This window comes from Vipera berus, assembly GCF_964194415.1.
Source record: "Vipera berus genome assembly, chromosome: Z".
Classification (NCBI taxonomy): domain Eukaryota; kingdom Metazoa; phylum Chordata; class Lepidosauria; order Squamata; family Viperidae; genus Vipera; species Vipera berus.
Genome location: NC_138205.1, coordinates 112,700,374 through 112,725,687, shown reverse-complemented (window position 1 = coordinate 112,725,687; position 25,314 = coordinate 112,700,374). Strand labels below are relative to the sequence as shown.

The 25,314-nt window shown below is 40.8% G+C and overlaps 1 protein-coding gene across 1 annotated transcript; it reads right to left on the bottom strand.

Annotated features, from left to right (window-relative positions):
- Positions 1 to 8,379: 8,379 nt before the first annotated feature.
- On the bottom strand, positions 8,380 to 17,938 carry BAMBI (BMP and activin membrane bound inhibitor). The gene is made up of 3 exons (XM_081343008.1): positions 17,517 to 17,938; positions 11,731 to 12,018; positions 8,380 to 9,174 (listed from the first exon to the last, which is right to left on the bottom strand). Exons 1-3 carry the CDS (start codon positions 17,590 to 17,592, stop codon positions 8,756 to 8,758), a joined length of 783 nt encoding a protein of 260 aa, XP_081199134.1. The 5' UTR covers positions 17,593 to 17,938; the 3' UTR covers positions 8,380 to 8,755.
- Positions 17,939 to 25,314: the final 7,376 nt, after the last annotated feature.

Genomic DNA, 25,314 nt, shown 5'->3' with positions numbered 1-25,314 from the left:
TCATTGGTCAAAAATATTTATATAGGAAAGAATATGGGAAGATGACATGAACTAGACCAAACTCAATCTACTTGGTGACTTAAGTATAGGTTTGATATATAAATACACATTATTGGAAGTGATCTCTTGTTCTTCATTTTGCCCAGCTAAATTCTTTCATCCACTCTCAGTATCTCCATTCTTTTTTTTTAAGATTTTATTGGTTTTTATAGGGTTGGGAAAAGGGGTGAGAAGGTAGGGATTATGGTTAGGGTACAGGGAAGGTTTGGGTAAGGGTTGGGGTTTCCCCCAATAACACTGAATATTTGGCAAACAGCATATTGTCTCGGTAAATATATATATAAAAATGAGAATAATAAAGCTAATGATTGATAATAATAAGGATAGTAAATTATCATAAACAATGTTAAGTTTTCAATCCATAGGATTTTTCTTACTAAAATGAAATCAAAATTCCATATCACATTCTTTTCTCTGTAATTCGTTCATCTAGCCATTGATAAAATTTATTCCAAGTTCTATAGTAAACTGAATGCTCTTTCTCTTTAATCTCTAAAGTTAATCTATCCATTCTGCACATCTAATATTTTTTTAATTAATACTTCTTCAGTCGGTAAATTTTCATTTTTCCAATATTGGGCATACATAATTCTTACTGCTGTTAGTATATGTAATATTAAATATCCGCTTTCCTTATCATAGTTGGGACCTATCATTCCTAACAAAAAACAATTCTGGCTTAAATTCTATTTGTTTTTAGTCATCTTCTTCAACCATAAATGTATCTTAAGCCAGAACCTTTTAGCTTTAGGACATGTCCACCAGATATGATAATAAGTACCTGGTCTTTGGTTGCATTTCCAACAAACATTTGAAGTATTTTTAAACATTTTCGCTAATCTCACTGGTGTCATGTGCCATCTATAAAACATTTTATACAGATTTTATTTATATGATATTGCTGTAGTTAGTCTAATATTTCTGTCCCATAATTTTTCCCATTCTTCAAGCTCTATAGTATGTCCATTTTTTGCCCATGTTATCATTGTTTCTTTAACTTGTTCTTCCTCCATCTTTAAATTAAGCAGAAATTTATAGAGTTTTTAAATCAGCTTTTCATCTGTTTTTAACAATATAAGATCAAATTCTGTCTGTTCCTTGTAGAGCCCCATTGTTTTCACGTCTTTGTCATATCTTGTTTGGATTTGTAGGTATGACCACCATGCTTGGTCAATACCTTGTTGTTTTAAGTCTTGTCTAGATTTCAATCTTCCTTCATAGTCCAGTAAGTCTTTGTATGTTACGAGTTTATCATAGTTAATTAAGTTTGGGTAAACAAAGGCTTCCCTCTTGAAATGTTCATTATTGTAGTACACTAAATTTACTTTTAAACAATAAAGTTATGCCACTGAGGGATTTCCCATGACAAGAAATATGGGGTTTCCAAACCTTGTGTTTGGACCCTAGTTGGCTAGTCTATGGATCACACCAAATCACATTAGGTTGAGCTCCAAATGATCAAATCAGGATCCAGACAATATTCTAGATCTGTGGTGGCCTATGGCATGCATGCCACAGGTGGCACGCAGAGCCCTCTCTGTGGGCACACACGCCATCGCCCCAGTCCTAGGCTTTCAGTTGGGTTTTATAAAACCTTTTCACTTTAGGCCGCCGCCGCTATGTGCAAAAAAAAAAAGGTTCAATCAATCAATTTCAACTTCTCACGGGGGGGGGGAAAGATCTCGCAAACTTGGAATTGATTGATTGAACTTTTTAGTCCCACCCAGCCTGCCATTACCACCGCAGCCCCGCCCACCCAATGGATCACAACCACCCATTGGGCCACAACCACCAAAGGGCCACACTCACCCGCCACCTGATGATACATAAGTGGGTTTTGGGTCGCAGTTTGGGCACTCAGTCTCTAAAAGGTTCGCCATCACTGTTCTAGATACAGTACACACCTTTCTTACAGTATCTGCCCTGATTCACAAAAGTGCAGTATGACTACAATAGGACATTTGCTACCAGTCCCCTTTAAATGTTGAAATTATCATTGGGGAAAGTGCCTGCAGGTCAGTCCTGACTCCTGACAACTGCATGGATAAGTCCTTGCACGTTTCTTGGCAATATTTTCAGAATTAGCTGCTTTTACCTTTGTGTTCTGGTGGCTGAGAAAGATGGCTGGCCCAAAGTTACCATCATTTGGTTTTGATTCTAAGGCAGGATTAGCACTTGCAACCCCCCAATTTCTAGCTTAGAGCCCTTAACCTAGTGGTTCTTAAACTGGTGGTAATTACCCCCAAGAGGTAATGTAGGCTTATCATGGGGTTAATGGAACAAGTTGTAATTACTTGTCTGTGAGTGCACCAACAAGTCTGAGACTTCAGCTGCTGGGTATAACTACAGAAAATGGGGTAATGATGTTATTCAAGACTGGGGAAAAGGTGTAAACATGTGGTCATTAATATGTAAGCAGTTATGTTTTGATCCTGAATCACATGAGAAATTAAACACTGTAGAATAACCTAATTCTGAAAATAGCAGGAGGAAATGCTTTACTGAAATGTTTGACTAAACAGGAGGCCAATACTTTAGATTGGTTGGTGTTTAATGATTGTTTTAATGCTTTTGAGAAATTGCACACTGAAGATACCTGCCTAGAGTTTGCACTTTACAATATACATCACTGAAATATGTACTATTCAAACGATATGGAACAGATGCTTTTGCATCCCCAGAGAGACTTGTAATGTTAGGATCCTTAAGACCTGTGGTGCTTGAACCGGTACCAATAATTCAATTTTACATTATTATTGATTATGTGCCACCGAGTATTGCTCCTAGCAACACATAAATTTTCCCTGATATGAGTTTCCTAATCTGTTCTTTCAGGTCTTCCAATGATGCACCCTGTACCTGAGTCTATTCACCTGGTTGTCCTCTTCTTCTCTTTCTTTCTATCTTTTCCAGCATTACAGCTTGGATTTCATATGGTAGTTAAATGATGGTTAGTATTAATTACATCTCTGTGAATTCTAGAATGAAAATTTTGAGTATCCAGGCATGAAGAAACAATGTGTTGGGCGTTAAGAACTGTGAAATAACTTAAAATTTTAAAATGAAATTATTTCATCTGGAAATATTTTGTGTTTACCTCCTCCCCAAATAATGTTTAAAAAGGAATGGAGATTGGATTTTTTCCCCCTGTGTGTCAGCATTATAAAAAGTGTGAAGTTTCTGCAATTCATATTACTTAGTCTTGTCCCAGGTTTCCTGGTCAAGTCATGGAGGATGCTGGCATGCCATACAAACAGATCAGTACAATAAGTTTTTGCCTACCTGTGCTGGAAAGTGTTATCAGGGGTGGTTAAAAAAATCAAGGTGGCAGTCAAAATTCATCAATTGAAGCTCTGCCTGTTTCTGATCTTTATTGCACTAATGGTGCCCCATTAAGCTGTCCTGATTTCTTGCACCATCCATTTGATTATCTGTGGGGTCCTTGGTGCTCTCTGAGCTTGACTGTTTTCTTGCAGACATTTCATTACCCAGCTAGCACTGACATTACCTAGTTGGGTAGTGAAATGTCTGCAAGAAAACAACCAAGCACAGACAGATGAAGGACACCACAGTTTAATCCTTAGCTACAGATATTCTCTTGGTAATGGCTTACTTTACAGAGATCTTCAGCTGGCACTTATTTTATTAATCAAATTTATACACACACCCCCATCTCTCTCTATATATATAAAAGATTCCAGGCAATTTACAATTAAAAATCTATAAAATCCACCTAATGGTCCACACAAAAATAAACAAAGTTAAAAACACAGAGAAAAAGCCCCCTATTTAGTTGCTGCCAATTTGGTATGTTACAATCTTTGTATACCAATGGGAAGCAATATACTGGCTAGTAGTCCAACGGGCACAGAGTAATCCACTTTGAATGACTGAAGCAAGAATTGGACACTAGCATTATACACCTCTGCTTGTGAAACGTTTTGGTTCATTAAAAACCTAAGGAGCCTGTTGAGTGGCAATAATTCACTGCCGATAGCCATGGAAAATAGCCAGTAAATCAAAGTTGCATAAATCTTAGGAAGGGCTCTGTGGAAAAGTATACCACTCCACAGATGGTAGTAAGCAAAGTAGCTATTTCAGAGGAAGTTTGAATACATTTAGAGGGGGGAAAGACAACTGACAAGATAGCTGAACTATTAGCTGTGTTAGGTATCCCTTGTTATTCGCAGCGGAGAGGAGAAAGAGGGTTCCCACATGCTTGCTGGGACCACATTTAAAGAAAGCTATTCAAATAAGTATTCCATTAGCATATCTGCTCTCATTTAGTACCTATATACATCCATGTACAGCTCCTATCATTTCATAAGACAAGACAAATACAGGCAATCCTCATTTAGCGGTCATAACTGAGAACAAGTCAGTCATTAAGTGAAGCAATTTCTAAATGAAACTGAAACAGTGCATACTTTAATTTTCTTCATTTTACAGGGCTGAATCCTGAAGTTCAGTTGGAGAAAACCACTGACTACTATTCTTCAACATGAGTTTCAGGACATGAATGTTGGCTTTGGACTATTTTATTGAAGACAATTCTAAGTATTCTCTAATTGTTCTAGTCTTGAGTTTGGCTTTCCAAACTGACAGTTTTACCCACTTTCTTCTAAACAGCACTTGTTTCTAAATGTGTTTTTTTTTAAAAAAAAATTATTAGTCCACACACTGCATAGGTGACACTTCATCTGCTCTTATACCTCTATCCTCTCTTTAATTTGTCCTTCCTTCCTTCCCTTCCTGTTAGCTTACAGCAGATAGTTAAGTATGTACATAGTCTCTACTGTGCCTACACTATTCTAGCACTAGAGCCTGTAAACATTCTCTCTCTCCTTTTTTCTGTGTGTGTTTGTACACTCATACTTGGAACGTAAGTTACCTTGAAATGTTTTATTTTGAATAGCAAGTATAAGTACTTAAAATAAAATTTTACCACTAATAATAATCCTGGAAGATTTATCTAACAAAATGCCTTTCAGTCTACGTTTTGGAGGACAAAGGTTTTGTGTTCAATAGCCTGCAAGAAGGGGAGAGAAAAAAAAACTTAAGCTGGGATGGGGGCAGCTCTCACTCCTTTGTCCTAAAACAAGGAAAAACAGAAACTCCACCTTGAAGCTTTCATGCACTGATGCTGATCCTTTACAAGAGAATTAATCTGGACTGAATTTATTGGCTTTGGCAGCTGTAAACACTGGAATACCAAGAGCCAGCCAGCCCCAGATTCGCCACCCAGATAAGTCTGCCCAGCGCCCCAGCTACCAAAGGAGGCTGGTTATTTTCAACCTCCTTGCTCAGCTTGTAATCACTCAGTGTTGTATTGAAACCAGATTTACTGGCCCTTTTGAGGAGGGGAGCTTTGTGATTTCCACAGCAGACACAGTTGGAATTTTCAGAAGAAGGTCAGCCACCCCCACCTCACCCCACAACATACACAGGATAGGGGCTTTTTAGCAGAACCAGTTAGGCAGGAGTGAAGAAGAGACAGACAATTGCTGAAGAACCTGGAATTGGAAGACACAAGTATTGTTGCTTTGGAAAGGAAAAACACAAAAATGAAAATAAGAGGTAGAATTGAGAAAGGGCCACTAAGAAGACATGCAGTTACGCTCATTTGCAAGCAAGTCACAAGGAGCTCAGTAGGGGGAAAAATGTTTTTCAAGCTCTGGAATGTAGTTTCTTTGCTGAGATACCCAGTTCCTGGATATGAAAATTCACTCATTGCATGCAATGTCTAGCACTGTTATATATCAGTTCAGCTTAACTTTGGGGAAAGTATATAAGAGAGCAATTCAATAGATTAGATCGAACTCATGATTACCTCCCATTTTATGCACTCAGTCTGTATTTAAGAAAAGTTTTGCTGTATACTGTTTTAGACCATAGGACATCTTGTTTGATCTTAGCTTTCCTATGGTAAATTTTTAAATGATTAAAAATCAGCTTCCACGCCTTCTGTGGATCTGCAGAACCCATGGATACAATTATTATCCAAACCACACAATTTGTTTTTTAAGGCCAATGAAAAGCCAGGGAAGCATATGGTATCATTTCCCACCAACCTCTTCTTCATATTGTTATGCAGCCCTTGTGCATAACAGCATAGCTTTTTCAAGCTTCTTTTGATCTAAATGCAGAAACAGGCATTTAGAGATGGACCACAGCACCTGTAAGAGATCTTTGAAGGACTCAGACAAAAATCTGATGGGAGGAATTGCCCAAGATCTGGAAATCTGTGACACTAACAATGTAAACTTCTTGGTACTGTGTTTTTTAAATTTTTCCAAAAACATTTAAAATGACTTAACGTTGCCTCTATGTACTTTGGGATTTTTAATAGGTTGATTCGTCTCATTTTTAATGTTGGTTTATGTTGATTTTACCCATGCCTCTGTATAGTACCTTTCTTTCAAATATATACTGCTCAAAAAAAATAAAGGGAACACTTAAACAACACAATGTACTGTATTTAGTAGTAGGATGTCTTATTTTCTGTTCCCTTTATTTTTTTGAGCAGTATATTTTAAGCAATACTAATAAGTAAAATAAAAAATAAAAATCCACCTCCAGTTCCCAAATTTAATTATTTTCTCCACAGCTGGCAGTTCTGCTCAGGAATTGTAGCAAACCAAAATGATGAGGGCAAAGGCTGCCGCCATTACCTTTCTGGGACAGCTAGGTAAGGCATGGTATTTGGATAGTGAATATTGTCGTACACATTTGATGATTCTCTTCCCCCTCTTTCCCATGCACACTTATGGGGATGGGGAATCTGCGGCCCTCCAAGTATTGCTAAAGTGGGACTCCCAACCGCTCTAATTAGCTCAGCCAAGGAAACCTCTTCAGGATTATCCATTCTCTGGCTGAAAACTGAGTCCCACAGCTAATTCTAGAGCTTTCTCCATGTTCAAAAGATGCAAGATTGTTTGCGTTTCCAGACTACACAGTGACATGATGTTCCAAAAGGCACCTTATTTTATATTCAGTTTTCTACAGGTGCTATTGCTGGTGTCAAAACTGTAGAAAGAATAGCAAGATTGCAATAATCTGCCGACCTATCTAAAAGGAAAAGCCAATGAAATAAGATGGCAGGGCCTGCCCTACTCGGAGCAAAAGATTCTCCTGACTCGAGGCCATGCAGCTCACATAATTTGTCCTGTTCTGCCAAAAGTAAAGTAGGCTTTGAGCCACTTCTACCTATAAACATAGTCAGACCATAAAACCCAGGTTGTATTGTCATAAAACCAAGCAATAAAGCTGTTCCAAGATAAAATCCGGAGCAATTCTCTCTCGTTCTGGGGGTATGAAAAATCCATGAACAACAAGCCTAATTTTCTTCCTGACTTACAGACTTTTTATATACCGTAAGTCTTGACTGATGGCTTGCAAGCCAGATCCTGCCATAGAAATGCTTTTAATAAGTGTTCTTGCATTACAGTAATTGTGTCATCTGTAGTCTGGAAAAAAGGAATCCTGCTCATCTCTCTCTGAACAATCCTTATTTCGGTTTTGGCCCACAATTCATTCAAGGAAGATTATTTTTAGTCTGGTATCATGCAGCAGCTAGGTGCACACAACCATTTTAACATAAAATGGAGTTATGCAGTTTGTGGTTTAGCATGCTATGGAAACTAGGTTATGTTATATATTTGGGTTGGTGAATAGAGCGGTTGTATCAACCTAAATTGTTTCATGGTTGTCTGTGTTAATGCATGGGGGGGGAGAGGAGAAGTTCTATTAGCTTAGTCTTGATCTTACCACACAAGTTACTCTTTAACCATATAGTTATATGTAAACTCACACTAATCATGAGCATTTTTTCCAATATCCATTAACCTTTCCTGAGAAGCATTGCTAAAGATCCAAGACTGTTCAATAACTTGGATTTTTTATTTTATTTTGGAGAGTAGAATCTATCCAATTTAATCCTAGAGATGTCCTAGAAATCTTAGGAATTATATTTCTTCAACATTAGAATGTGCATTCAGTATGATGCAGAAATTGTAATATTTATCTTCCAAGCTATACATAACGTAGTAGAATGAATTCATCCATCTTTATAGCCAGAAAATCAGTGACTGACAGAAGAAAACTCCTTAGATCATTCTAAAAAGAGGATGCACATTAATTTATGTGGTCTTACCAAGTCGAATAGCTGAGTTTATCTGCCACAAACCATATCAAAGATGAGTTGAAAATCTATATGGAAACTGTACGCTCAAGTACCTGTTCCCTAGTGCGATATTTCACCCACAATACTACAAAATAAGTTTCAGGCAAAATATATATCTATATATTTGTGTGGTTTTTTAAAAAAATCTTTACATCAGAATGTGCATACCATTTAATAGTATAATTATTCTCCCATTTCCCTACAGCTCAGACAACGGTGGTAACAGCATGTACAAGTTCTCAAATTGGCTTTCATAATGTTAAAACAATACATCAGGTGTATTTACTCTGTGCAAATAAGATCTCTTTTGGAATCCTTCAGAAGACAAATCCGATGTTCCATCTGCAGACGTCCTTTTTTTCTTCTTTTGACTAATGACTGTAGGCTTCCCTGCCAACCCCATATAAAGTGCTCCTGTCCAGCAGAACCCAACAGCCTTTGAAAAAAAAATTCCTAGTAATTTAAAGGACAACACATACATATTGATATTTTAAAAAAGCAAAAAATAAGTGATCACACAAATTCCAGCTTTCCATGCCCTCCATACATGCCCCAGTGGACTAGTGAAAGTATTCTGTCATTACTGAGATCCGGCTGTCGCATCTTCTCACAGGTCATGCAACAGTTCTCAAGACCAGTGACAGGCACCATGCATTCCAAGTCTAGCTTGGCCATTTGTCCTTTTTTGGAATGATGTCCATGGAAGCTGTAGTGTAACCGTGAGAGCATCTGTTGCCGCTGGTCCTGCAGTTGTTTGTTTTCGCTTCGGAGCATACGCAATGCCAGCATGATGAGAAGCACCAAGATCAGTCCACCTGCGATGGGGACAGCAATGACAGCAGCCCTGAACCACAATTCCTTTGAGGAGGTAAGCTCCTGAACTTTAGTGAGGAGGTTTCGGCTGTTGTCATGTTGGTATCTGCTCCCTTGTCCTGCAAAGAAAGAAGGGGGGGAATTTAAAGATGGGAAATTTAAAAACTAGTAAGCCACATCGTTCAATAAATGTTCTAGAAAAAAATCCATTGTTACTCCCCATCATTTGAAATCATAAGATATTACAGGAGATACTTGATTTATGACAGCAACGGAGCCTACTCACTGCAGCCTCAAGTTTTAAAGCAAGTCATTCCATTTTATGACCCTGTTTTTGCGGCAGTTGTTAAATGAATCACTGTGATTGTTAGACAAATGTTGTGGTCATTAAGTGAACCCATTGTTCTCTATGGGGCATTTTTGCCGAAAACCAGAAGTAATTCATTTTAAAAAAATCATAAACTGCCGTCCCATGAATAAATATGGGCCAGCTATCAAGCACTCAAAATGCAGTCACATGACCACAGGGACATAACTTTGGAATGTGTGAGTATTTTGGGGAAGGGGGCCCATCATAACTTCCACTGGTCGTAACTCAAGGAATACCTGTAAAGATTTCCCTCTATAATTTGTGTACTAACCAAAACTTGATGAACCTAAAGCTTTATTGTACGACTCCAGAAATACTAGTGGGGGGGGGGTGTTTGCTGCATCCCAGGCTGTCCTATTTGAACAACAATGCACCCCTGTAAGCAGAATTATAGCAAATTGAAAGGAGAGGGGACTTCAGTTCCATCCTCTCCAATAAATTATAGATATACCTTACTGAAATTCAAACAAATTATGTACCTAAAACAAATGTGCTTATTAGAGATGCAACAACTAGCTGGAGCAACTTGATCTCTTCTGCACAAGCAAGAAACCCAACATAGTTTAGTGAGTCTGTACAAGTTACCGTCTCAGCCTGATTTGATTAGAATGATAAATTAAATATGTGAAATGCTTTGCAAATTAAGAATGCTTTAGATCGTATTTTAGAAGAACTTGAACATGACACTACAAAGTATTTTAGCAGTGATTCTTTAACTATAAATAATTATATACAGCATAAAAGCACAAAAGGAATTGAAAATCCCTAGAATTATTTGTTTGGAGCTTATAGTAAAGCTTTATAGTAGATTATTACATTTTATTTTCTATAAACTAGCACAAGTATAGATTTGTGTCTCTTCAAAATTAAAAGGTTCAGCATTTTCCTAATTAAATTAAGCTTTTGCTTTATCAGCCCAAAGACAACCAATTATGACTACTGGTATTAAGATTTTTTAAAACAAAAATGAGAGTTTCTATATGATTTATATAGTTCAGGACTGAAATAAAATTAAAGAAGATCTAATTGTCACAGAGAATATCTACAGTATGTGGTTCCTAAGTTGACACCAAATTGATGACAGATGATCAAAATAATAAATATATCACATAATTTAGTTAACAGGAAACAAAAAGCCTCGATTTTGCTGAACTCAGCAGCTCATGGGTACAATATTAAATTCAGTAATATCAAGAATACAGTTTCACACTCTTTTCCCAACCGGATATATTTTAGTTTGTGATTTCCTTCATGATATAAAGTAAAACAACATAATGTAACCCATATGAAAATCCAGACATTTAGAGAACAGAATATGCAATTGAGGAAAATAATCACTAAATTTGAAACAATTAAGAGGCATCCTTGAGGACTGCAGTTCAACTAATGTATTCTTCCATTTATCAAAACATTGCTTATGATGCTGGGGATACAGCATCAATTAAACGGATATCCCAGTAGCTATGAACTTCCTCGGAGGGACGCGGTGGCTCAGTGGGTTAGGACGCTGAGCTTGTCGATCAGAAGGTCGGCAGTTTGGCGGGTCAAATCCCGAGTGCCGCGTAACAGAGTGAGCGCCTGTTACTCATCCCAGCTTCTGCCAACCTAGCAGTTGGAAAGCACGTAAAAGTGCAAGTAGAAAAATAGGGACCACTACGGTGGGAAGGTAACAGCGTTCCGTGCGCCTTTGGTGTCTAGTCATGCCGGCCACATGACCACGGAGACGTCCTCGGACAAGCGCTGGCTCTTCGGCTTTGAAACGGAGATGAGCACCGGCCCCTAGAGTCGGAAACGACTAGCACGCATGTGCGGGGGAACCTTTACCTTTACCTTTTTATGAACTTCCTCAATCTGCAGAGCATCAACAGAGTTGCCCTACAAGGTCTGTTGAGTCAAAGGAATTATTTGTGTATTGTTTTCCTATCTCTGATCTGTTTCAGCACTGATTAGTACAAGGAACTGAGCTTCATCATTATAAAAGTAAAATTTTGGTTATTTCCTTTTCATTAACCTTTACACATACTATAATTAATTTTAGTCTAATAGTTTATTTTACCCAGTCTATAATGCACCACATTGTGATGAAAGCAAGCACTCCACCCAAGACATGGATCCTCTGGCAAAATGCCAGGTGAGATACAAATAAAAAAGCAAGCTTTGTGTCTGATGCAAATGCAGATGTAAAAAAATTTTGGCAAAGGTTTTCCTGCCACATGCTTCCTTCTCCACTTTGCTTAAGCCTAAAATCATTAGTAGGCTAACAAGATCTTGTCTGCTGCCAATACAGGATAAGAATGTGACTTACCCAATGGGTCACCTCTGGAAGTAGACAGAACATCATAGAGGCCTCTGTAATTGCACATATCCTCATGACAACACTCCAGCGTGGGTATGGCAGTGCCAGAGTGGTTTTGGGCTATGTCAACTTGACAAATATCCAGGGTGCTTGCAAAGGAGTCCAAGCAACCATGAGTCAGTGGAGAATGGCTGTTTTGTGGGTCAAGTAGTCTAGAGAAGCAAGCACTGAGCTCCGATTTGCACATATAGCCTGTTGCAACACAATGTGCAGCATCACAGTAGCATCTGATTTCACCTGTTACAAAATAAAAAGCAAAGCTCTTTAGCCAACAGGTATTTGACTTTTATAGAAGTCTTTGCCAGGGATTGAGTATTTATTGCATTCAATGCAGAAATGTTAGGGAAAGTGTGTACAGCAATAGAGTAGCATAATTTGATCATTATGAGCCATCAATCCTAGGACCACATGGATAATAGCAATCTATCCCTAACCAGTTGTTTTAAGTGTCCCAAGGTGAAAGTAGCATAACTGTTCTCTTTGAAACACTTCTGGGTCAATTTATACCAGCATGGTACTTTCTTGGTCAACAAAATTAATGGTTCTGAGAGTTGTAATCCCAGAGCAACTAAAGGGGAAGACTTGTGTGGTTTGAGCAGGATGTTAGAACTTCAAGATACTATAATTAGATTTCAGTTTTTCCACCGTAAAATAAGCCATCTATTATTGGCATACCAGCATGAATTAATGATGGTCAACAATTAGACCATCTGCTAATGGCTGCCAAGTATTTGAGGCATTCTTATGGAGCTCCATGGAAAACAGACTGATACTAATGTGAATTAACATACAAATACTAGGCAAAGTATAAAGAAGCTGATATATCAATAATATTTGCTATTTCCAAACAATAGAATCTGTGACATACAGATAAACCACCCAATCAAACAATGGGACAAAGAACTTGACACAAATAGTGCCAGAATAATGAGGGGCTTTAAGAAAAGAATTTAAGGGTTTCTAATAACACTACAAACATACACATATACTCCAGGTGTTGAACAGCAGTAGCAGCTTAAGCTCTCACGGCAATTACATATAGAGACCAAGTTACTTATAGTATGTCTTACAAAACAGATTCTCCACGTCAAAAAAATCTGTTAAGCAGCCATTTATTAACACTCAGTATTTCTGTCTGAGCATAGGATTGCATTCCGACTGCTTATTATTTCTGTCGCTTTGCTCCATAGCATCCAGCATTAATTCTAAGATCCATTAGATTAATTTCAAATATGACAATATTTTATTACTGAAGGCACCAGGCTAGGAGACCGTACTCCTGTCTTAAGCATAAAAGCCATTTTGGGCCAATCACTTTCTCTTTACCCATCCCATATCACAGGGTGGTTGTTGTTGTTGAAAAAACAGGAAAAGGAAGAATATTAGTTTTAGTTATGTTCTCCACCTTGAGTTATTTATAAAAATAACAAAGGTGGGATTAAAAAATTACATACACACAATGGACACTGCATTCCTCACAACTATATGACAAATGAAAAAATACTAAAATAGAGACAAAACCTACAATCATCTTTCTGCACTTAACTGAGAACTTTGCCCCTAAGGAGATATTGAGAAATTCATCCATGAGACAAAAAGAGAAGCATTAGATTCAGCAGAGAATCTTGTTTTAAAGAGGATTTTCTCATGTAGAAGTGCTTTTTACAACATTTTAAAACAGGAAATTTTGTTTACAATTGTAGTTTCCACTTGCCAAAATCAACTTCCTTCGATGGAAGGAAGGATGCAATGGTAAAATTAAACTTTCCTCTACCGCCACCAGCTCCTCATTCACTCAACCCATCATGTGGTCAAAAAAGGTAAACACTTAACCTGAAAAACCTCTGCTCTTGGACTAAAAGAAAAACGAACAGGAAACCACAAAGATTTCTAAAGGAAGTTAAAAAAGAAGTTTCCTTCATAAAAACATCTTCGTTTCATAGTCTTTAAAAATGAGGTTCATTCTATTACACACAGAAACGTTTCGCTTTTAAAAATATATTAGCTTAAATCTGAAAAAATGTATGAAAGGAAGTTGGAAGGAAACTGGTTTATTCTCAACTTTGAGAAATTATCGTTATAGAAAGAAGTATATGTTTTTCTTAACCTTTAAAATCAACCATAAAGACATCCAATACATTTTATTCAAAAAAAGGTTTAGAATTCTATTTTCCAAAGCAATTTGGAAATTACAATGCACACATCCATGCACATCTTACTAGAGAGAGAGAAAAAATACTTCAGCGGACCTATTCTTTTAGGAGTAGATGTCATATCAAGTCCACTGAGTTTTAAGCATTGTGTACACTTGTGTGTTTCATGCTCCAAAGTTCAAAAACAACTAGCATTTGGAGAGCTATTTTGACAGAAAACATTTCACCTCTCCTTTGCCTGGAAATGTTCATTTGGTAAGCAAAACAAACATTAAGGTTCTTCACTCAAATGGATAAATGTGACAAGAAAAAAAATAGAAAAATGAAAATGGAAGGTTGTATACAACATGGGTGATAGTTAAAATTATCAGATTTTGTTAGTGATGTTCTGAGGCTGAAGTCCAATTTTCCTAAACTTACCTTGATCTTTCTTTCTCTCAAAGTTTTGTTATCCCAATTTTGCATTCCCACTTTTTAAAAGGTCATTGAAGCAAATGTTATCTAACAAGACAACTGAACATCTTACACTGACAATTCATGAATATAACAACATTTGAGAAATTATACAAGAGCCCTCTTCCACAAGCTGTCTCAGAAAGTAACATGCAGACCCCTGTTCCTGTTTTAACAGCTTTTATGACCTTGTTTGAAAATCTTATCTGTTCTCTTGATCCAAAATTGGCTCTTAAACAAAACCTGATAGAGCAGTCATCAAGTTATTACAGTTCCGTTTTAATTAGACTCATGCTTTCACATTTTTTAAAAACCTTAAAACCTTTCCAATAGAAAAGAGCAGAGTTTTGTAATATTGTAATTTTATTTTTATTTTTTATTTTTTTTTTTTGGGGGGGGGTAGTTATTTCTATCAATTCATAAAAATACTTTCTGAAATATGCAAAAGGCCAGAAAGGGTATTTGATATTTTCAAAGTGAACAATGCCTTTCTGTTCACCTCGTCTTTCTTGTTACTGTATGTAGTTATTAAAGAAAAATGTCTGCTTTTAGTCAAGGTGGCTTCAGGAGAGACTGCAGACTTCTCTTAAAAGCGTTTGAAGTCGACAGCAGCCAGAAGTCTGTGATCCCCTAATTATATCATTATCAGGCACATAGTTTCAGTATCTGCAACTGTACATTATTCCCAGTCACTCCATTCTTAGTCTCTCTTTGATGGGGCCAGAAAACTTCCCTCTGCTGGCTTCAAGGGCTGTTATTTGGGGTTAATTACACCCTTCTTTCCAAAATAAATAAATACTATAGCACATCAACCCTGTGCTTGCTTATCCTTTAACCTCCTCTCCATGAAACATGGCAATTATGGGAAACGTCAACTTTCCCATTCTCTCCTCTCCCCAGCTTGAACAGTACCTTTTATTTCTAAAATGGGAGGGAGGAGAGAAAAAACATTTTGTGCTGACTGTAGTAGGAACACCCCAAAAGTCTGAACTTTTGCGATTGTCTAAGAAACAATTTGCCCTTAAATGCTACCAGCATCACAAAATCGCTGAGTGGTGTGCAGTTAATTTGTTTCAAGTTAAGCCTGTGGCTAGCCAACATCAAGGAAACTGGTAAGGGATGGTAGTCTGGAAAAGGCTGGATCTGCACATTGTACTGCTTTGTGGTTGTGCCATAAACAACCATTTATGGCATAAATCCTTGGCAGGCAGGTTTTCCCCTAAGCCAAAAACAAAGCAAATTATGTCTGACTACAAGCCTGGATCTAGGTGGTTTTTAGATGGATCTGCCCTTGGCGCCCCCCACTCTTCCAGAGAAGCCTGAAACAGAAGCGTGCAGGATCGGGCCTTCTCCCCAGCTCCTCCTCAACGGCAGGAATCTCTTGCTCAGCTTGCTTTGGGAGGTGAAAATGGGACTCGCGTCTCAGCTCCAAAGAGCTACTAAAAAAGTTCCAAAGCGCACCAAAGATGGCCTAAGCAAAACATTTTGACAACCGCTTGCCCCGAAGGTTGTTTCGCATCAATGAAGCCGGGGGCGAGGAGGGAGGAAGCCACGCGGGAGGCGGAGAGGGAGCGCAGGAAATCCAAGCCTCGCCACCACTTCCAAGAACAGGCGAGCTTGTTCTGGCCTGCGCGCCTCGGCCCGGGAAGAAACCCGACACCCGCACAAAGCCTTGGCAGCGCTCTTCAAAGGCCCCGCTGGGCCCAGCACATGCAACTCGCCAGCCGGGGAGGGAGAGGCCGGCCAAGGGGAGAGGAACAGCCCCGGGGAAGTGGCGAGGTTGGACGGCTGGCGGGGTGCTACTGGGCTTACCCGCTGCGAAAGCGGCCTACACTGGCAACCCCGCATGGACCGGTAAGAGCCACTGAAGGGCGGCAACGCACTGAGCAGTCCCTTTCGTAAGACCCTTCTCCAGAGCGACCTCTCGCCCTCAACGTTTGTGGCTTGCGAAGGGGAGAGGCGGGAGGCCGGCTCCTCCGGATCTTCCCTGCCTCAGAGCTTTTCAAGTCGCCGCACTGCTCCGCCCGCCACTTAGCAGGACTTCTCGCCAGGGAGCGCGGCTGGGTTCGCCGGGTCCCGCTAGACAAGGCGGCAGTTCTGCAGCCTTGGGGGATCCCGTGGCGCTACACGGTTGCGCGCTTCTTCGCATGCATCCTCGAGAACAAGTCCTGTTGCGCGCCCAGAATTGGAAGTTAAGGCCGCAGCCTTGGAAGCTCTTAGCTGGCTTTAGAAGTCCCCCAAGGTTGGACAGGACTACACAGGAGGCAAGACCAAGACCTTCCCGCACTTAAATTACAACCCAGAACCGGAGATGCGGGTGGAGCCTGATTTCAGATCTCCAGGACTCCTCTCCCTCCGCCCTACATATCAGCGTGGCCAGTTTCTCGGGGACGCCTCTTTGATCGTACTCAAAATGCCCGCCACCTCCCCAGTCAACTCCCTATGATCTTCCCAGTCGCTTTTTGAAGTTCTTCTGTGGAAGCGACCGTCGGGCAAGCGCATCCTAAGCCTTCGCTGTCCATTTCCTTCTCTCTCCAGGGGTTGCCCTACGTCCGAGCGCCTTTTTCAGAATTGCCGCTTTAGAGAGAAAGTACCTGTCATGTGGGCGCGTGCAGAGCGCTTGAAAACCCCCAGTGTTGGGCAGGTTCGTCGGACGAAGGCACCGCCACTGCTCTGGCACGCAGGACCCCGGTTACCTTCACTCATCACAATTAGTCCAATTCTCAGGATTCGCACCGCGCACCAAACTAAATACGAACCATACCGATTGCGTTCCCACCATGCGCTGAACGATGAAAAACCGTAAGTTTAAAAACACGTTGGGCATGGTGGGAAATGCAGACTCCACTCTGGACCGCGATTCACCCGCTGGTCGGCGAGCTACGCACGGCCCCTAAAGACCGAGCGGTACATCGACCCTCAGCCACCCACTTCTCTCGTTAGCACCCAGTCCGCAAGCGCGTTTCTTTCCCCCTGTTCTTTTCGCTCCAAGAACGACCCCGCCACGAACCCTCGACGCTCCGAACCTTGACCCAGACTAGGAAAAATAGGCACCTCCACCCCCGCGCGATCGGGGGAGGTTCCCTTGTACGCCTCGTCCTTCCGAAGTACCCCGGCGCTGGAGCTCACCTTTGGTCAATAGGATGGCCATGGCGCACAGCTCCAGTTGTAGCCAGATGAAGAAGAAACTGGAGTGACGCTCCATTGAAGACCCTTCTGTCTGGCTTTTTTTTTTGCCGCCGGACGTACCGAGATCGCTTCACCTTGCGACACCGCAAGGAAGGGCTCCGATCGGACAACGCATCGACCCTTCCTAAGAACGAACCGCCTTCTCGCGTCGGCCGTCCTGCAGTCCTAGATCCCAGCAGGGCCCGACGGACCCTGGTAATGCCGGACTGGCGAGGAAGCCCCTTCAGCTGCAACCACACCGGGCGCGCGGAGAACCGATCCTCCGGCCGCTGCAGCGCTCTGTCCCGCGCAGACCTTGTTCCTCGCCACTTTCCTAAAGCCAGCGCGCAGGGTAGACAGTACGGCGTCCCCACTCCCCTTTACGCCCGGTTCTTGCTCTGTAAATAATGCGGCCGCCCCGCTGCCTGACCCCACCTCGGTCCGCCCTCGCCCCGCCCACAGCCATTGTCGTAGGCGGGGCCGCGGTGGCGCTCAAACTAGTGGAGCTTGGCGATGGAAGGGTGGAAAGGCTGATTCTGGAAGAAGGACCGTTCTTACTCGCTTTCTTCTGGGTTTTTAGGGTCGGAATTAGCCGTGCAATTTCAACGAACGGTTCGCATTCTGGGAAATGCACGCTGTGTCCTTTTTTTGGTTTGCATTGTTCTTAACTTGGGGGGGGTCAGAATCCCCCTGCGCGCCAAGTTCTGTGCCAGGAATGCCTGCTTCCGACGAAATAAAGCTCGCGGATAGGTTGCTCCTAGGTTTTTATGGCCTAGAAACCCATAAAATGAAATGAGAGATCACAAGGGGGGGGGCTATGTGGCCAAGAGAACTAAAGGGGAGAGGGAGATGGGATGAAGAAGTGGTTTGGCGGGGAGCAGCCACCTTGAGAAGTTCAACCTATGCCTTCCCTTCCCAGGAAAGGCGACAGGAGCTTCCCCTCCGTGCGTCCTTCGCTTAACGATCAATAAAGCCTCGTCAGACGGACTGTTTGACCAGTAGGAGCCTGACCACTCCTTCGGATATAGCTGCTCAGGGAGTAGCCGACAGAAGACAGTTACTGAAAATTAGCAAATGCAAAAGCAGCAGGCGCCAGCAGGGCGACGCAGACAGAGACTGACGCTCAATTATACCTCCAACAGCCCCAGCAAACACGCAGCCTGGGCCTGATCAATATCAGCCCCAAAGCGATCTTCTTACTGAGTTGCTAATTCATGTATTAGAGAACTCTCATGAAACAGGCAGGCGGGATTTTCGGTCTTTCTTTGTGCAATTGTTTCTCTAACAATTTTGGATTTGCAATGTTTCAATAAAGGTAAAGGTAAAGGTTCCCCCGCACATGTGTGCTAGTCGTTTCCGACTCTAGGGGCCGGTGCTCATCTCCGTTTCATAGCCGAAGAGCCAGCGCTTGTCTGAGGACATCTCCGTGGTCATGTGGCCGGCATGACTAGACGCCAAAGGCGCACGGAACGCTGTTACCTTCCCACCGTAGTGGTCCCTATTTTTCTACTTGCATTTTTACATGCTTTCGAACTGCTAGGTGGGCAGAAGCTGGGACGAGTAACAGGCGCTCACTCTGCTACGCGGCACTCGGGATTCGACCCGCCAAACTGCCGACCTTCCGATCGACAAGCTCAGCGTCCTAATTGTGCATAGGCAGGCAAATGTAGGCAAGCACATCTACTTCTGATTTTAAAAAATGAAACAAAATTCTGTATCTCTTTATTGCGCTTATCTTTATGTTTTATTGATTTAATTGCAATTTCTTTGATTATTGTGAACTGGACAGAATCATTTGGTCAGCATATAAAGTTAAATGATTATTATTACGTCTATTGCAATTCTCAGATTTCCCTGAGTTTTATTCCAGAAATGTATTTACCGAGTGTTGGGAATCTCGCTGGGGTACGGTGTGATAGTTATATATATATTTATTAAATTTATATGCTGCCGTCTTGCTATCAAAGTAATAGCGTGGCTTACAAGACAATAAAATCAAAAATATACCAACATTAAAATTAATAGGTATTGGATCAAACTAGGAACTGGTACACGAGAAGTATGGTGATGAGATCTCCTCATTTCATCAAAACAAGACTCTTTTCATTACAGTTACAATGATGGAAGGATCAGTGATCTGATTAATAGAGCATGCAGCTACGTATGTGCTTCCCAGTCAGTTTTTGACTCTTGCTGATTGCCTGGACGAGTCCCTGCAGTTTTCTTGGCAAGTGATTTGCCATCGCCTCCTTCATTAGAATTGGGAGAAAGTGACTGCCCCATGTTCATCCAGCTGTCTTCATGTTCAGGAAACATGGTTCTTGTCGTCTAAGCCAGTGCCTTAACCAGGGGTCGGCAACTTTAAACACTCAAAGAGCCACTTGGACCCATTTCCCAGAGGGGGAAAAAACATGGGAGCTGCAAAACTCTGAGCGCGCGCACGCAAGGGGGAAAACTTGATTGAAGAGTTTAATTAAAAAGAAATAGAGGCTGCTGTGCATGAGTTCTCTCTCTTTCTCCCTCTCCCTCCTTCCCTCCCTCCCCCCCCCCTCTCCAATCTTCTGCTCACCTGGCAAGCTGGCTTCACACTGTTCTGGACAAGCTGACACACATTCTTATTGGGCTGGCTCTCCTGCCCTGCTTTCTGCTGCTTCTGCTTCCTGTGGAGATGCAGCAAAAGCAGGAGACCCGCCCAATAACCTTGTCAGCTTCTCGGAGAACAGCGTGAGTTACAGAGAGAGAGAGAGAGAGAGAGAGAAGGGAAGCACAAGTGCCTCTCTCTCTGTGTGTCTCTCTCTGAAAATGGCTGGGAGCCGCAGGAGAAGGCTGAAAGAGCCGCATGCGGCTCCAGAGCCGCGGGTTGCCAACTCATGACCTTAACCATTATACCAGACCGGCTCTTTCATGATCGACAAAAGGGAAAGGGGTTCTTGGATAGCATGACTGTGACCATCATCTTGACTTTAAATTATCTGTATGGAGGTCCTGATCCTTCCATTCATTCCTTCCCTGCAACCCTCTTATATTCAACGATAAAGAAATCCAAAGTATTTTTATTTATTTATGCAATTTATCTAAATGTAGGATGGGTTTTAGGTGGCTGACAGATATTGGTATTGCATCGAACGTTGTCATAGATGCTTTGGAATATAAGCATTTTTGGGGTGCTTCAAATAAGTTTCTGATGCCCCCATTCTCATCCTGTCCTTGATCTCTGATAGAATACAGTCAAAAGGAAATCAAAACTTCATATGCAAATATTCACTGAGTTAGTGCAATAAAATCTTTGAAAGAGGCTTGCTTCTTCAACTTTTTTTAAAACAACATCTAAACTGAGATTATAATTGTCCATAAAGCTGTGCTGAACAGATCTTAATCCCTACAATGAATCTTATAATCAGTTTCAGGATAAAAGGGAATAAATGTGACATGTCACTGATATACGATGGATTTTCTCTCCACAATATAGACATCCACCAGATAACCAAAAAGGCATTTTTTTACAATAAAATTTTATATTTTTCAAGTTATATTACATTTCACATACATTTTGTCACTTGGGCTCATTTCAGTGTTCTGTCAACTAATCTAGAAGAAAGATACAGGAAATTCCCTTAATGGACCACTGATGTCTCTGTAATGGTGGCCAAGAATAATTATTTAACTTGTTGCCATCCATTATGCATCTTACAGAGACATTTGTTGTATGCTGATGCATCTATTACTATTCATTATTACTGTTACCATTCATTATTTCTTGACAATGAAGTACACCAGCAAGCAGTAAGTTGACTAGAAATATTTAATATTTTTATTTTAAATCTTATTCCCAGGTACCTGAATTGGCTGTTCAAAGCCTTTTTAAGCAATATATGTTAATTGCTTTAATTTGATTAGGTATTGTGATACGGCTCAGATTAGGAAACAAATCAGTTTAATTCCCTTTATTAATTTTGCACATACCTTTTGATGTCATCCCTAAATATTTAAGAATATTGACATTCAATCCATGAGAATATCCCTCAAATCTCTCCTCCTTTGAAATAATTTCTTCCGTGAATTCTTTTTCATCAGTTGTTTTTTAACCTGGCATTAAATCTGATCCATAACCAGAGAAGATCTTGATGGGAAGATCTGTGCAGCACCTGATCTCTAAATCACATGCCACATTATTGCAGCCCATGTTATTGCAGCCCATTCATACTCCCCTTTAAAAATAGAAATCTCTTACAATCTGTCTTGCTTCTACCTGAGGAACAGGTAGAAGATGAAAGAGTAGACCATTTTATCAGCCTTTCTTGATATCAGTTTAGCACTAGGAGAACACAAGTGAAAACTGGAAATTTTGCGTGTACAATATTCTCTTGTATTAGAAGTCCATACCAGCTTCAAAGGGAAAATGAGTAGCTGTCATTGAAAGAGGTATTACATTCCTGGCATTGCCGAGAGGGTCTTTCCTTTGTTTTAACCTCGCTGTATGTTGTATTGCAACATCACACTCAGATTACATCAACTATTGTATCTAGTTGATTCAAATTAGATTTTTTGAAAACAATCGAGTCGACAAATAATGTCCCTTCCACTCTCTGTTCTGAAATTATATTTCTGTAGCCTGTATATTAGACTTAGCATAGATGAACAGTTGATAAGATAAGAAAAAGCATTTCCATACCATTCTTTTTAATCCTTGTTAACCAAACCAGTTTAAAACAATCATCTCCTATAGAGTCTCCCCAGTTGATCTGATCTGATAGGGGTGACATTCTTTGGGTCCAATTAAGCAATGCCATCTCTCAGGACCCCCTTTTCTGTAGCAGTACCCCTGCCGTGTAGAAAGAGGTTCCCTCCGTCTCCCTCCAAAACTGTGTAGACCTGACTTTTCATCCAGGCCTTTGGGGAGGGAGAGTAAGATCTCGTTTCATTCCATCTTGTTTTATTTTCCCCCCTCTTTTATTGGTTTATTGTAATTTCTTTGTTTTGAGTTTCGATTATTGTGAGGCCCCCTAAGAATTTTTATTACTAGTTCTTAAGAAAGCAAATTAGAAATCAGGGTCCAGCACATATCAAACGGATATATCTTGCATTGATAGAAATTGATTCAGAAACAGAACTGGTTAAAGATTGTATGATAAAATGGGCCCAGAACATCCAAGAAGTTATTACAATGGATACGTGGGAAAAGATCTGGGTGAGGAACGTAAAATTTACACAAGCTCAAAACTTAAGAGAGAACTTTTATAAAATGTTTTATAGATGGCATTTAGATCCTAAAAAGCTTGCAAGTATGTATCCGAGCTATCAGCCAAAATGCTGGAGGTGTGGTGGTGAAGATGCAACATATTTTCACATATGGTGGACTTGTAAAAAGGTCAAGGCTTTTTGGATAAAAATTTGGTGGAATATGCAGAAGATCTTCAAGCAAAAGATAAAGTTTTGTCCGCAATTCTTTTTGTTGGGTATAATTACAGATGCTACTGTTGTGGACACTAAGTTGATGTTAAATTTAATTACAGCAGCAAGACTTTTAATAGGTCAGTATTGGAAGAAGGAGGAACTGCCGACTATAGAAGAATGGACTTTAAAGGTTTCTGACCTGGCAGAAATGGCAAAGATCTCGGCTTATTTGAAAGATCATTCGCAAGAACGCTATATTATGGAGTGGAAAAAATGGATTGAATATATCCAGAAGAAATATGGGACTAAAAAGTTTCATTTAGCATTTGAATAAGTCTTCCTTTCTATTTTCTTTTTTTTCTATATGAAATATTAGTATTGTCTGTAGTTATCTTATATGAGCTAGAGAGTGATAGATTTGAGAATTTATTGTTGGTAGCATATGGATGTTTATGATTGTTCTTTGTTTTTATACCCTGTACTTAGCTCTGGGAAGTTGGGGGGGGGAGGGGGGAAAGGGGGGGGGAGGGGTAGGGAGGGATTGGTAGGGGAGGGGGAGGGGGGATTGTTAAAGATAAAATGTATTTTAAAACTTTTCAATAAAAAAAGAATTTTTATTACTTTCCCCAATAGTATGTTATAGTGAATATAAAAAACAGGTGAAGCTGGACTGCACCAATGTGGCTGTCATCTTGAATGTTTTGATCACATCCTACTGATGTCCACACATATCTCATAGAACTTCAAAGGCTATCTAAAGTTTACACTTTTTTCTCCTCTTCCAGGGCCTTGCAAAGTGCCTTACAAGGAACCAGAATTGCATCTAGAATTTTAGCATGGAGAATATACTTGCAAGTTTCCTCCTCCTAAAATCTTTGCAAGCAGACGGATGCTTAGGCATATACACCAATGCAGGGCTTTTCAACCAGTGGTATGGGTACCACCTGTGGTACATTGGCACGTGGCAGGTGGCACGCGAACATCCTAGAAAAGTAGCAGGGGAGGGGAATGAGCTGAACCGGTGGCAGCACCGCACAAGCCTGAGCGAGAGAAGGATGGAGCTGCAGGGTTGTCAGGGCTCAGCGAAAGCACCAGGATCAGTGCTTCTTCAGGGCTGTCAGGGCTCAATGGAAATGCCAGGATCAGCGCCTGGCTCCAGCTGGAGCTCAGCACTGATCCTGGCACTTCTGAGCCCAGAAGAAGCACCGATCTGCTGGAATGTTGCAGCATCTCCAGGGTCTTGTGATTTACATTCAGATGCTTGGCAACTGATTCATATTTATGATGGTTACAGTGTCCCAGGGTCATGTGAAGTGACCAAAACCTGCTGCAACCACCCAGAAGATGGGGGGAATAAAAACCAAACACCCCACCCACCCCACCCCCGCTGCCAATCCTCAACAGAAATGCTCACAAAAATGAAAACCTCGGACAGGAGGAAGAGCACCGCCGGGCGGGCAGGCAGGTGTGTTGCTCGACTGTGGCTTGGGGGGCACTTTTTTCAGTGCCATTGTAACTTCGAACAGTCACGAAGCAAACTGTTGTAAGTCACTTTTTTCCCTTTTTTTGGGTCACCAAGTTTTTGACACCTTGCTAGGCAACTGGTGGTACTCGGATGTTGCCATATCCTAAAAGTGGTCCAATGGGTGAAAAGGTTGAAAAGCCTTACACCAATGCATTTAGATATTTATTTTATCTATGCCTCCTATGATTGAACAATACTGAATTATCTATAAGTTGGTGGCAAAACATTTTGACCCTCCCAGCTTACGTCCATCTCTATTCTGCTTTGGTGGAGCATCTGGTTTTGGGTTAGGTAGCACTTCCCACTGCCAGAAGCCCCTGACTATGGCTTCTCCTTCTTTATTATAGTGGGAAGAGACATGGATTCTCCCAGCTTGAACAATTTATTTAGCAGTAAGCTGAGCCTTATGATAAGATCAGCAATAGATCCACTGATCTACATGTTGCCTGAAGACATTCCTTTCTATGACTCCTCCCAGCAATTTAGTTTTTTTTTTCTTTTAATTCACAGATCTATAAAAGTGTTGCCTTAACATTGATGTGATCCAGGCAAGTTTCCAGGCAAATTCCTGGGTTAGGTTGCCTAGAGCAGTGTTTCTCAATTTAAGCAATTTTAAGAGGTGTTGATTTAAATTCCCAGAATTCCCCAGCTAGAGTGCTATGGAATTCTGGGAGCTGAAGTGCACACATTTTAAAGTTTTCAAAGTTGGGGAACACTGCCCTAGATAATCTTCAAGGCTACATCCAGTCTTTACATCCTATAACCTTATGACTATAGCAGCAGTGCCCAAACTTTCAGGTTCTGCGGCCCAGTGGCAGAGGTGGCATGGGGGGAGGGAAT